At 44.3% G+C, this 14928-nt stretch overlaps 1 protein-coding gene across 5 annotated transcripts in view; it reads right to left on the reverse strand.

Moving 5' to 3' along the window:
- Positions 1-14928, reverse strand: part of BicC (protein bicaudal C) — a 98403-nt gene that overhangs the window by 13955 nt on the left and 69520 nt on the right. For 4 of the 5 annotated variants that reach the window (XM_089582124.1, XM_089582122.1, XM_089582121.1 and 1 more), the window contains 6 exons: positions 14280-14439; positions 9796-9923; positions 8893-9053; positions 5548-5677; positions 4233-4372; positions 285-381 (listed from right to left, as the gene is read on the reverse strand). In XM_089582124.1, the coding sequence (XP_089438250.1) occupies positions 285-381; positions 4233-4372; positions 5548-5677; positions 8893-9053; positions 9796-9923; positions 14280-14439 (816 nt within the window). Of the gene's footprint in view, positions 1-284; positions 382-4132; positions 4373-5547; positions 5678-8892; positions 9054-9795; positions 9924-14279; positions 14440-14928 lie in introns of those variants that run through there. The other variant, XM_089582123.1, reaches the window with a different exon arrangement.

Genomic DNA, 14928 nt, shown 5'->3' on the forward strand with positions numbered 1-14928 from the left:
ACACGGGCCTCTAGAATTTCGCCTCCAAAGAAATTCGACCATCGCGGCCGGGATTGAATGCAAGTCTTTCAGGTCAGCAGTCGAGCGCCATAACCACTGAGCCACTGCTTGCTTGGGTAAATTCTGAGACTACTAAAAATCATTAGTTTACACAGGATTCTGAATTAACTGCGGATGCCCGTACACAGCAGCAAAAAAAAAAAATGAAAGGAGAGGGAGGAGGGGGCATAAAGAAAAATGCAGAACCATGGCCAGTGAAGCAAAGGCTTTGACTGCACTCCCACCTGATATTGCCAGCAGCATCTTCTTTCGGGCAGCGTAGGGAATAGACATCTGCTGGAGGTCAGAGTCTGACATGCAAAGGAATGTCTGAATGTCAATCTGCAAAGTTAGAAAATGGATGCAACAACAGGTTACATGCAGGAGCAAGGACAAGCACCAACTGCTTTGTTAAAGTTTCATGAAAGGAGTACACGACAATGTCAGATGGTCTTGCTCATGCAAATTTTGTGCTAGCTACAAATTCAGCGACTGAGGTGGCATCTGGTCTCGAAACAGAAAAAATGTGCCATGACAGTTTTTAGTGTGTAGTCTACATTTGTCAAGATGTCCACACTGGAGATGTTAGCAGAGATGTTTAATATTATTGTCACACGGGCAGTTTCAATGCCCATTGAGCCAATGGGCACGGCCTTGGGAATCTGCCAGTGCCACCCTGAAATTTTCAGTGACCACTGAACTCAACGGACATCGACTCAATGTAGGTTCAAGAATGGCTGATGGAATCTCAAGGGTCACTGAGAACAGCCTTGCACTCACCATATGTTGAAAAAAGACAAAAACTCAAAATAAAGAAAAATATCTTCCTGAGCAAATGACAAAATTTTAAACTACATTAGCCAGTTCATAAACAAATTTTTTATTCGACAGTTGAAATGACAGCTCTGCAGGGTGTTCGGTGGTCAGATGTTAAAAAACCGACAATGTTTTTGTTGTGCGGCACCGCAGTGTTTCACTTAGACCATTTTCAACTCTTAGCACACTTTAAGACAGCAGAGACCAAGAAGTGCCCAACAGATGCTGCAACGATAGTAGCTATGAACACAACGAAGACTGCCACGGTCACCGGCAGCTTTGCCAGCACTGAAACGAAGTGCGCATTGTCACCCTACTATCGCCATCTAGACTGTTTGGAGAAGATATTCATATACTTCACAGTTCGGCACAAAGTTTCTATTACAAATAGCACTTACTCCAACATTTTACTCTTACTCTGCTTCACTTCATATTTTTGCTCAGATCGCATGCTCACAACTTAGTGATCATTGAAACTCACCCAGCAGTGCATCTCGATGGCCCTCAAATTTTGACTGCCATTGACTTAATGGACATAGAGATTGCCCATGTGACAAGAGTATATATATAAGTGGCACTAAGGTGGAATGCATTCAATTACAGGACTAGTCAAATCTGAACATGGGGCTTTTCAGAACCGGAGTAGACAGAAGCAAAGAAAAGTTTGTGCGGGAAAAAAAAAGGATCAGCACTCCTACACTGCCGAAAAAACATTGGATTGCACATTAACAGGTGCATGCTGATGTCTTATGTGCGCAGCTAGTTTCAATGCACTACACAAAAAGCAAGAAAATTATGTTGAACTATGCACATCTACTGCACTAGGAAGTCACCTCAGAGGTGTAAAATGAACCAACTGTTACATTACACTTCAGAGCGATTTAGTTTTGGTTTGGTTTTTATGGGGTTTAATGTATCAAAGCAACTCTGGCTATGAGGGACACTGTAGTAAAGTGCTCCACATAATTTCGACCACCTTGGGTTCTTTACCATGCACTGACATTGCACAGTACACGGGCCTCTAGCATTCCATTTAAAAAAAAAAAAAAAAATACAGCGCGCACAGAGACGACGGACAAAGAAGAGGTGCACAACACAAGCGCTTGTGTTGTGCACCTCTTCTTCGTCAGTAGTCTCTGTTCGCGTTGTATTTTTCTTTTAAAATGAACATAACCCAACTAGCCCAACTTTCCGTCCTACTCTAGCAATTCGCCTCCATTGAAATGCGACCACAGCGGTCGGGATCAAACCCGCGTCTTTAAGTCAGCAGCCAAGCACCATCACAGAGCCACTGCGCCAGCCCCAGAATCATTTAGTTTTTAAATTGGGGCTGAAAGGAGGATCACTGCACCATCTTTTTGATACAATGCAGACAAAACATTTTCATGTAGCCATCGAAAATGAATAATGTCCAACATACCATAATTTCCAGACAATACCTGGGTACACAGTCTGCAAGAGCTGGGTGTACAACCTATGCACAAATTGCCTATGATGCACAGCACACTGCATCAGACATTTACTTTAAGTACCTATGTAAATTCACTACCTTCCTGCCTGAGGGACGAAGCACACAGCAAGCCATTATGGCCCCATTTTGATTGCAGAGGCAAGATGCAAGGTGCAAGAGCAATGTTCTTTGACATCAGGATAGCACCTAGTGGCCGTAAGCACATTCACAATCAGCCATGCGATGGCAACAGTAGCAGAGCACCAGTGTGACAGCAAAAACTTTGTATCATGACAAGCCCGAAGTGATTCTTCTTACGAATAGTTAACAATATCGTGCAATCAGTAGAGCATAAAATTTCAAAATTTAAACATCTATAGTCCGTTCACTGTATTTGGAAAAATCTGGTGTAGACCACTAGTCTGGTTTCTCAGTGCAGTGCATTTGTCTTACCCAGAGTCACTGACTATGTTGTCTTCATAAACTGAATCATATTTTCTGGTGCATAAGTCAGGTTTTTCCTTCTAAATTTTCACTGCTGTAGCTTACAGGCGTATATATTTTAATACCAGCGGGCTAGTGTAAACTGCACAAGAAGACCATACAGGTGACAGTACACTTTCTTCATGGACTTCATAAAAGAATCTGCCAACAACCGTTTAATCTGCAATGTACCTATCTATGGGAGTGCCAGATAAAAGACTGACCACAGCTCCATCTAAAGGGGCACATGTGGTGCGTGCCTAAAGGGTCAGTGAAGCGTGGCACTTGGTCTGCACCACAACTACAACCAAAAGCATCAGGAAAGCAAGGCTGACCATATCTTTGCCTACAGGCATCGCAGGAATTCTGAGGAAGATGATTCACACTTACTGCCAGCACAAGTGCCCAAAACAGATGAGCTATTTGAAGTAGACACTGAAAACTTTAATGGCATTGCCTAAATCAATCAGGGTAGCACTTATGAAGAAAGACTAAAATGTGTGGAACCAACCTGCTCATGGGTCTTGATCTTGTACACAATGCAGTAGGTACCATTTCTTGGAAAAAACATCCCAAAAAGACTGGCGTAGGAAGAACACCACAGATGCTAACTGAACTCCTGAGATGCAGCTGACTGAGTTCAGAGTGAGAGCTTGTGGTGTTCTTTCTATGTCAGTCATTTTGCACAGTTTTTTCCAAGATGTTGTACCAACTAGGTCAAATGTCAGTATTACTCAAGGTACAATTTCCACTGATATTTCTGCCAGGCAATGCAGCGGCCAACAAAGATCAAGATTGGAGTTAAGGCTGCCTGGAAAAACTGGCTTCTGCTTGCACACAAGCAGCTTGAAATATGAATACAGCAAGAACACAGAACAGGAAAGAACCCTACTAAAGCTGCAGATCAGTTATGACAACAAACCAAGGGAGAGACAGCACACACACAAGCACACAGAGGTCCAAGTTTGGTTTGGTTTGGTTTATAGGGTTTAACGTCCCAAAGCGACTAAGGCTATGAGAGACGCCGTAGTGGAGGGCTCCGGAAATTTCGACCACCTGGGGTTCTTTAACGTGCACTGACATCGCACAGTACACGGGCCTCGAATTTCTCCTCCAAAGAAATTCAACCGCCGCGGCCGGGATCGAACCCGCGTCTTTCGGGACAGCAGCCGAGCACCATAGCCACTGAGCCACCGCGGCGGCATGGTCCAAGTTAGTTTTCACTTTGAGTACCTTGAAATGACTACCAGTAACAATCTCTCACAAAGCAGGCAGCACAGGAAACATTTCACATCCAGTCGTAGTAGCAATATTGCACTAAAGTTAGTACAAGAATGAAATTACCGTATTAAAAGCTGCAGCAGTAAATGATGTATATAGCTTTACGCCATATTTCATTTAATGCGCAAGGGTTGAAAAAGTCTGTGGAGATAAACAGACTAGCCTCATTTCGCTGGAAGATGTCCACATATTTGCCCAGCCCCAGGCGGCTAAACAGGTGTGGAATGTCCAAGCATGAATAGTCCTTTGGCTGGCAACGTGCTCCAACGTACTCAAAGAAGCTACTTGCGCTGAATGCACCATCTGTCAAAAATAAAACTTGTTTTTCATTATGTACACACACCATGAAGTGTTCACAGACTTAACGCAATACTGAATAAATGCATACAGCTGTCCTGTATTGTACTGTGGCAGCAAATTTTAAACCCCATAAACTGAGAACTAATAATCGGCAATATTCAGTGAAGATTATAAAATATTGCCTCACAATACACCTCGCATTATATTTGGAACCAAGGAATGAATGTAGCGCAAATTCTTCATCACCAATCACTAAGAGAAGACAGCTTTTCAGTGACCTCAGTGAAAAGTGCATGGTATGCAAGTGCAAATGTGGCTATGGGTCTGGAACGAAGGCACCGAAAGAGTTGAGAAGTAGGGAAAGGAAAGGAGGTGAAATGGTCACAAGGCTGGGCAGCACAAAGCACCAAGCAGAGGCACGATGGAGGTGTATCGGAGGCTTTGCTGCCTTCAGTTGTGCAGTATGCATCTGAAATGTTACCGCTTAAAGAGCTATGTATCCATTGCGTTGGTATTTTACAGTGCCGTCTGCATTTCTTTTAAACGATGGGTGGGTAGGCCCCCTGGGGAAGGGAGCTTCTATGGTTGGTCTGAACAGTTAGAGGTTGTGTTGCAGTATATTTTTTAAAAATTCTCGTGAGGTCTCGAACTCTCCCTTATATGTTACAGTTGTGACAATAAGGTAAATTAGTCCTTTCCATGTCAATCTCATTCTGACTAATGTCCGTAAAAATATAAAAAGAAGAATGCGACTGCTAACACACAACCGCGCAACAAATTTTAAAATTTATGAACTTTCGTGGAACCACAGGAAACGAGGGGTCTCAGCCACACACTACTATGGTTATGAACAGCAACTGCTGCCCTGTACGATTTTTCAAAGCTAAAATGCAGCCTTTGTACAAATATAGTGAAGCCACAACTACCACGGGAGATAAGTTTACTACACTCAGTTAATAACTATAGACAAATGCTACTATTCATGCCTTGGTTTCCAATATACATAAATAATGTGCTTCGGAATGAACTTAGCTTTAAGTCAGTTGTGCAAATACAGTAGCTATTATCTGCCCCAACAGCTGTAGCAGCAGAGAGAAGCCAAGTCAGGTCAAAGAAAAAGAATGCGTAATGTGACATGCCATAAGCAGAACTGAGAAAGAATAGGCAATGTGACATGCCTAGGTTGTGGGCACTGTGTTGTCCATTATCCGAGTTGTTAACCACAGCACTCCCTGTTGCACCAAGGCAGGCATCCACACCATCGTCCCAGACTGGACTTGGCGTTGTCTGGTCAATGGACGAACATACCTGATGGGAGGATGGTAACAAAAGGTACAACTATTACCCCACTGCAACTGACTTGGAGGCCCACATACAGCATATGCTTATGCTACACAGTAAAAAGGTTCATTTTAAAGTAACTCTGTACAGTAGACGCATTAATTCAAACTTTAAAGAACAGAGAGTTTTTTTTGTCGAGTTTTTGGTTGGATCATATTAAGTGCACTTCTGATAATTCAAGGCCATTTAATTTACTTTGTGAATATTTACACACACAAACAGCATTTAGGAACCCTTTATTTATGCAAACAGTTATTTATTTATGAAAACAAAAGCATAACACAAAATATGGGTAAAAGAACTCAATCGTTTATCCAACCAGCTGTCTCCAACTAGTTGTGTGGTTGAAAAAAAATTATCAATGTGCTGGTTTCCCAATACAGTAAAACCTCATTAATTTGGACATCAAGGGACATCAGGGACTCACCTGCTGACCACAAAACGAGGCATGAAGTGCCTATTAAGTGTTGGCACAAATTAGGCATTAAAAGAGATGGAAAAGAACGGCCTGTGATCTCAAAGTTGTTAGACTTTCCAAAAAAGTTTGCCATACTGTGGAACATTAGTAAACTAAAACAATCTATGAAATTCACAACGAAGGACTTTTCGGCGCACGTGCGTTCTGTGCATAAATTGCTTTGCCAAAATTCCTATCAACTTATGAAAAACGCCAGCAAATCTTGATTACATTTTGACCATCTTTATCGACAGTGCTCGGTATCCATGGGATGATGTCAAAAAGCGCATTGTTAAAGCGCTCGCGAGTCTTGCTGCACAAAATGGTTTATGGGGTTTAAGGTCCCAAAGCGACTCAGGCTATGAGGGACGCCGTAGTGAAGGGCTCCAGAAATTTCGACCACCTGGGGTTCGTTAACGTGCGCTGACATTGCATAGTACATGGGCCTCTAGAATTTCGCCTCCATCGAAATTCGACCGCCATGGCCGGTCTTTCTGGATGGAATTTTTGGACTTTCAAATGAACTGACAGAATTCCAGCACTTTATGAACACAGTTCTGAGAAATCTCAATAAAACAATAGCAGTATGCTACTTGGACCGGAGAGAATGCCACATTAGGTTGAAAAGTGTGAGCTTTCCTCAATATGTCCTACAAGATATCCAGGAAAACCGTTCAAAGTGCTGTATGGTACAACCCGAAATTCCATGACAGAGTGTTGCATGAGATCTCTGAGGCAGCAGACAATTTTGCCTGAATGAATCTACTACAACTTCAGTCTGAAGTGCAATTAAGAATTCAGGACTCTCAGGCAATGTACAAGAAAAGGTACGACATGCGTCACTGCAGTGGGGACTCGCTCAAGATTAAAGACGTAGTCGTCATGCGATGTGTACCCGAGCACACCAACAATCCACCAAAGACTCAGCCTCGCAACAAAGGGCCTCTAGTCGTCCCTGAAGTTAAGCCAAATGACACCTACGTTGTCGTGGCAGTGAAAGAGACACAAAGCAGGCACTACACTACAACGGCACACATCAGTTCACTGAAGACGTAATCCATGTCATACAAAGACGTTGAAGATTTCAAAGATCTGAGACGAAAGAGGGCACTTCTGAGGCCAGAGTGGCCCACTCTTAAAGAGCCGCAGCAAGCTCACGCAGTGGAAAAAGTGCAGTCGCCTGACAACCTTGACGAAGAAGACGAAGCAGGGAGAGGCAAGATGGACTCTGGACTGTACGCACACAGATGCAGTCACTCGCAACTTAATAAGTTGTTCCACAGCTGACGCCGCAGCCCTTTGTCAACACACAACAGTGATGAACCATAATGAATGCACGGAGCACATCAAGCATGAAACCACAGGTTCTCTGAAGTAGTCACAGTTTGCATCAGTGGCGTTTCGGTTGCACACAACGTCAACAATGATGTCTTTATTCACAAGCTCCCCCGTGGTCTCAACACCATTGTCCAAGGACAATGTTGCCTGCTGCAGTCCCATCGCAAATAGCCCTAAATAATTTGGACAACTAGTTCCACAAATCATCAAGGCCCACGCCAGTTTTGTCGAGCTCCCCAGACAAACTTCCTCTCCATCTTCTCCAGGAAAGCAAAAACCAGAAAATCTGAACAAATTCTGCATAGTTTCATTTTTGACATTCCATTACCCACTAAACAAAAAGAACAGCTAGAAAGTGAATTTTTAGGTCTCTTCCAGCTTTCAGGTTCTGTACGAGCCTTTCAATCAGACATTTTCTATAACCAGCCTCTATCACGTGGATTATCAACTGGTCAAAAGCTGAAGCACCGAGGCAACATTCACAGGCAGGAAGTGAAGTTCAATGCTGCAGAAAATAGCGCTACAGAGATGGGCAGAACAGTTGTCTACAAGGATGCAGAGGTTGCGATCTTTATCAACCACGTCATCAATCCAAGACCTCAGCGGTTCCGGTGACCCGTATGTCCCCAGCCAAAAGAATGTTTTGCAAGCATCATGGAGACGTGCTTTTTCTGACCATGAGTGGCCAACACTTCATCGATTCATCCATGTTGGTGGCAAGCAACATTTCGTTTTCGTTGTTCATTTTGCCACTGTGGGACCTGTCACAACACGCCAGCATCTCATTTGGAAACATCTGCCAAAATAACAGCTTCAGGGGAAGCTGCCACCGCGCACACAGAACACAAACCATGCAAAATTGCTGAAGGCAGCAAACACATTGTGGTTGGCTGGTTATGCATAAGCCACTTATGGCATGAAAAATCTGTGCCATCACTGGTCGGAGCGTGCTACATAGCACCAGCAGGTCTATGTGGAAAAGCTAACCACCAACTAACCTGAGGAAAAGCTAGCTTCTTGAGTCTACCAGTGCTGCCCGAAGTTCGATCTACGCGATGGCTAATTTTTGTACAATGTAACCTGGAATTTTCTTATACATTCATGCTGTAGCTTTACAGTGCTCGGAAACTGTTCAGTATAAAGGATAATTCGATCTAGTATAATTAGGTTCACCTGTATTAAGCCTTTTGCAGACTGACAGGAAACATGAAAAAAAAAATGATTGATTAAAGTTAAATGTTAAACGAAATCCGCACCCCTTCCCCCTTTTTTCAGTGACAACATTGCCTTAAGCTTTGGTATTAAGTTCAGCACCCCGAAAACCTTTCCTCTTATGAAAGAACTCTTAAGTTTAGCAAAAAAAAAATGACATATAGCGAAAAAGCACCTTGGTTTCTTCCAACTTTGGTTGGCGTCCAGAAATGGTGCTAGTGCTGCATGGTTGGAATTGGCCTTTGACCATGCTTTCTGGCATGGATTTGGAGAAGCCAAAACCAGACCAGGTACTCGAAGGCACTCTCTTGGTACAGCCAACATGCTCCTGCATTGCTGCAGGAAGAAAAACAAACAAGTTTTTCATTGAAGTGGTACAAATGCACCTTCCATGCACAATCTAAGATCCCAGGCAAACAAAAATTTACATGCTCATAAACCAAGGCAAGCTACCTAGAAATAGAAAAAGACAGCTCAGAAAGTTGCACTCACCAAGCAACCCTGAATTCCTGAAGTGATGCCCAAAACACAATATGCACAAAGGGGCACATCACTTGTTTAACATGTTCATTGCGGCAGCGATTTTTGGAGTCCTAATCCTTGTGCGTCGTGGTCCACCGGAGGGCCACCCTTGGATTTTCTTGGGTGCAGCGCGACCCACCAGTGAGCCTCCCAGTACCACGAGGTCAACTTTTGGAACCGACAACAGATGAAAATAGCAGCCTGTCATGTGTGTTTTATGCAGGCTCTCCAAAAAATCTGAGCTGTCCGTCGGCCTAACAGCGCCTCTCACTATCGTTCCGCAGAACAGGAATTCGCGACGTGACTCACCAGTGACCCACGACGCAGTCAACGGGTTAAGCCAGTTTTCCGAAGCAGTGCATTTTTGTGCAAGCATACCACGAGACATGCACTCAGAGAGTGAAACAAGTCATCTCTTCTAGCCTCAAACAATGTCGCTTATTAAAAATCTGACACCATGGAGTGCCAAACGCCAAGGCATTCATCATAAAGCTTACCCATGTAGTCTGAACATCATGCCTTCTCCCAAGCAAGCTCAGGTCAGTGGATAGCTCACCTTTGGTTGCCAGTAGCTTCCTTCTTTCATACTCCAAATGAGGCAAGGAATTTCCAAAAGTGACCTTTCTTTCACATCCAACAGGAGGAATGACCCTCTGGTAATCAAACATTGGGGAGTCAACCCACCTGGTAACAAAAAAACGAACAAGACCACATAACAGGAAAGTCTTGCAATAACATTTTCTTTGTAGTAAAGGTATCTCTGAACACTGCCCTAAATATTAAAGTCTTAAGACTGCAATGAGAACAGAACAGGAATCCGAACGAATTCCAGATGGATTTATTAAAACAATCAGTGGCCACCTACAAGGCAGGACACTCAAAGAACATTCAATGCTTAGCCTGTTTTTTTATGACCTGTGCCAGTCAAACAATGTAAAATACAGTAGAACCTGTGGGGACGCCTTCGTCCCCTGCGTTCGCTTTCCCGCAACGCACTAGTTCCCTGTGGTTAGCTTCCCCGCAACGCACTCCTCTTAGTTGTGTAACTAACAGGGGAGGGCGCTCGCGTCGCAGCGACACCAGCGCCACGGATGGCGTTTTGCTGCGCTCTCGCGGGGAGCGACGGGCTCTCTTCTCCCTGGGACCGGGATAGCGAGCGGACGTTCAGCTCGCGGCTCCGCTCTTCGCCGCGGGCGCCTCGTGGTCGGAACTTGCTCCCGCCACCCCGTCCCGTCTGGCCTCGGAGCTTCCCTTTGCCCTAGCGTGGGCGGACGTTCGCTCGTAGCCGTGCTGGTGAGTCGGACATCCTCGATTCCTCAGTGTATTTTGTTGCTAGCTGGCGGTATTGTTGTTACAGCAATAAATGCCTTGTTTGTGTCAGCCAGTGTGTCGTTCCTTTGTTCCCGTAGAGCAAGGCCCGCCGTGGTCGGAGTGCGCTCGGTAGCGTTCGCGACCACGGGGTGGGGCCTGCGCGGCTGTGAACCGTGTCAGCCGCGCTTAAGTGGGGAGAACGCATTTATCTCCCCATTTATAAAACCCCACAAACCCCTATATAGATTTATGGTTTAAAGGGTTTAACATTCCAAAGAGACTCGGGCAATGAGGGATGACGTAGTGGACGGCTCCGGAAATTTCAACCAGCTGCAGTTCTTTGCATGCACTGACATCTCAAAGTACATGGGTCTCTAGAATTTCGCCTCCATCAAAATTCAACCGCCACGGCCGGGATCGAACCCGCGTCTTTCAGGTCAGCAGCTGAGCGCCATAACCACTGAGCCACCGATATCTAAGCCAATCAACTGGCTCTCTTTGAAATTGATTAACCACCACGAACTATTCAATGACCTTGGGCCCGTGAGGCAATGCACGTGTTGTGCATGAAAAAAAGCTAGCTATGAACGTGGAAAGAAAGAACGTGGGCCGCCGAGAAAGGGAAGGCAGTAAAAGAGCAGCGAGGCAAAGAAAAAAAAGGCAAATGGCACTGCGTGAGGGGCATTGCCACGCTTGATTGTGTCGCACGTTTTCTTAAAGGAGTAAAGACAGCAGATTTCGGTGGCATGTTTTCTTCTTTGCTATGATATGCAAAAGCTTACTATACATGGATCACCACGTGGTGTTCACCCATGACTGCTAAATTATCTATAATACAGGATTTCTCTAATGCTGCTTCAGTTTCAACAGCTCTCCGACTTCGAAGTTCTGTATAAATCACACGAGACATGAAAAACAAACAATCGCTGCTTTTTCATTCCCTGTCATTCCGGCTCTAGAGGCAGGCTGGCTTTAGCGTAGTAGTGAATTAAAATGAAGCTGCAATTATATATTAGTTTTTTATGGTTCACTTGACTTATAAGCAATGCACCTAAAAATTAAGTGTCTATTCACCTTAATTACTGCCTCTTAATGAAACTGCGGCCTCAGAAGATGTCATTTTTATGCAACACTTTCATTTTCATGTGCACTCAAACTCCCCCCACACATTATATTCAATGCCACATTATATTCGTAGAAATAATGTACAGAGTCAGTCACACTCAGCGTGAACACGGCTCCGCATGGCTGTGCACACGCGGAGCACCATTGTGACCAACCCGGCAGCAAACCCATGGAAAGGGGTAGATGACACGAAGCACCACTCATGGTCCCTCTTCCTGTGTAGCACTCTGCATCTGACCAGTTCATGAATTAATGCAATGGCAGTCCGCATGTGCATGGCCCCGCGGAACCATGTTTCCTTGAAGTGTATTGACCCAGTATTTCCACAAGACTTAAGATGAAATAGAAAGCATAATAAAATGTGATAAGTACAAATGAAGTGCTGCACATAATGGGATGATTAGAGCACAGCAGAAGGCATTTTTAAGTGTTTATAAATCAATACAGTAACTAGTGAAATTACCAGGCAGATGCATCCTCAGAGCCAACCAACAACAACCGATATATAAAAGAAATTCGCTAGTCTGAGTGGCCTTACTACAGACAACTGAGTGTTAAGGGGACGTCACCAAGATGCAACTTCGGATCAGTCTTTGCACAGATTAAATCAAAGTATGGACCCAAGGAGTGTGCACTAGCTGTCTGAAGAAGCATAAGTGGTTGCATTTTGTTGCAATGAACAGTGTGATCCAACTAGCCATCAAAACGTGCTTAATTCAGCGACTTTTTCTTGCAGTGTGGCTGCCAACACTGCAGACAGAACTACAGTAAATTGCAGTTTTGGGGCTTTGCAAGTTTTGGTACCACTGCTCATCAATTTTAACACAACAAAACAGCAGTTAAGACACTGTGACGTTACCGCAACTGCATAGGAGCTGGGGGGAAAAGCAGCAACACAAAGTTTTTTTTTCACTTTGTTCCCAATCAGCAGAAATAAATGTAAATCGGGAAATACAGTTGAACCTCATAATAAACACTGAGAGCAAATTATGGGATAAGCCGCCGAGGTGGCTCAGCGGCTATGGTGCTCGGCTGCTGACCCGAAAGACGCGGGTTCGATCCCGGCCGCGGCGGCTAGAATTTCTTTGGAGGAGAAATTCTAGAGGCCCGTGTACTGTGCGATGTCAGTGCACGTTAAAGAACCCCAGGTGGTCGAAATTTCCGGAGCCCTTCACTACGGCGTCTCTCATAGCCTTAGTCGCTTTGGGACGTTAAACCCCATAAAACCAAACCAAACCGAATTATGGGATAAAATGCCTTAAAATTAAACTCATTAGTCTGCTTTATTTCACTGAAAGTTCAACAAGACGAAAAATTTAAGATCTGATGCGGCAAAGGTTACAGCAAATGTGTATTTGCGTAGGCTAAATTATGCAACCGAGTTAAGAAAATCTCAAAGCAATGCAATCTGCCAATCCTTTGAACGTTGAACGCTTTGGGACGTTAAACCCTATAAACCAAACGAAACCAAAAAACTTTCAATGCAACGTGTTGTCAATGCTTATGAATATATTAATATGCACAGTACTGGGACAGAGCATAAAAAATTAAAGGGGTCATGACATGGTCTACTAACAAATCGTGCTTTTATGTAGCAGCCACTAGCCACGACGTTAATATGCGTACTTAAAATTTTAGGAAGTAGGACTCTACGCGCACGTTTCAGCCAGAAATTGTAATTTGAAGTTTGGTTCTAAGCCTCTTCCCCTGGCAGCAATGACCATATTGAAGCAGCCTGAGCGACACCATAGTTTGACAGCGCCGTCGGCTGCTGCAAAACTGCCGTGCACAGTCTGTGCAAAGCAGAGCGCGCACCTGCTCAAGTCCGGCCCTGGTACATTATGAAGTACCAAGACTGCACAGAAGCTAGACAGAAAATGGAAGGACACAGGCCTTTGGTGCCTTTGTCCCCCCCCCCTGGAATGGGGTGTGGTCTCCTCCGCACTACACTACATGCAGTTCATACACGCAGATCAGTGGTTCAGTCACGAGCTAGCAAGTGACCATCAGTTTATGTAGTCTCGAATCGCGAGAGCGCCAGTGTTACCTGACTGCCACACAGTTCAGAACTTCTAAAAATTATAATTAAGAATTACTCCCTGCACCAAATCAGCTATTTTGTCCAGTTGTTCCAAGAGGTATAGCAAAACAACATTCAATCAACGGCTTGAGTCTGAAAAAAATGGTGACATGACCCCGTTAAGTATGTTTTTTTTTTATTCCCCACTTTCGATGTTCTGTGCTTTCTGAAATTTGCAAAGTAATTTTTGTGTACCCACAAAAGATAGTGAATTATTGCCGAATTGAAAAGATTGAATTGAGCTGGTCAGTATATGTTTTTCTGAAGTACTTCTTTAACGTGCACCGACATCGCACAGCACACGGGCCTCTAGAATTTCGCCTCCGTCGAAATCTGACCGTCGCAGCCGAGACTGAACCCGCGTTTTTCGGGTCAGCAGCCGGGTGCCATAACCACTAAGCCACCGCGGCAGTGGTCATAGCGCAAGAAAAAGCTATGCAGTATCTGCAGTGAAAGGTGTTTCGAAAACAGCTCTTGCTGTAAAAAAAAAAAAAAAAAAAAGATTTAGTTAAAGAATAGCTTACGATTCCTCAGAGGAGCACTGGTGACCAGATGAGGAAGAACCATGCTCATGCCTTTTTTTCCAAGGGTCCTTGCCTTCTATATCATACTTAGAGTCCTCCCATGCATGGCAAGAAGTTTCATCAGAAGTGGAGAGTTGCCCCTCATCATGCAAGCTGAAACCTGAAAGAGTCACAGTGACCCAATGCCAGCCAGGGGATCACAATTGCACACTAGTCATGAAGGTATATTGCAAAGAGGCTAACTGTCACTGTATGGCTCACAATCATAAATATTAATAAAAGGGTACAGACAGTTTTCGGGTGTCATTTCTTTGCCCTGAAAGAAGCCTACGAGCTTAGCAATCATGAAAAATCAAGTAATGAAAGCACAGTATGAATAGTTACAAACAATTCTTTACCAACAGTCATGATCTCTCAATGCCAGCACTGAAGTGCGCACCACGACGTTAGTCTACTGGCTAGCCTGGACTACAACATTCCTGATGACACTGGCACGACTGGCAAGCACTGGTTGTTCCTGTCAACAACCAGTGGGTTCGGTAACGTCACAAGTGGGGCATCTGCCCCCAACGTCACTACTCTGACAACATTAAAAATCATTATGTTCCACTCAACGCCTGCAACTGAAACTTGATAAACATCTCCTTTG

Source organism: Amblyomma mixtum, chromosome 3 (assembly GCF_055824585.1).
Source record: "Amblyomma mixtum isolate Tamu chromosome 3, ASM5582458v1, whole genome shotgun sequence".
In the NCBI taxonomy this organism is placed as follows: Eukaryota; Metazoa; Arthropoda; class Arachnida; order Ixodida; family Ixodidae; genus Amblyomma; species Amblyomma mixtum.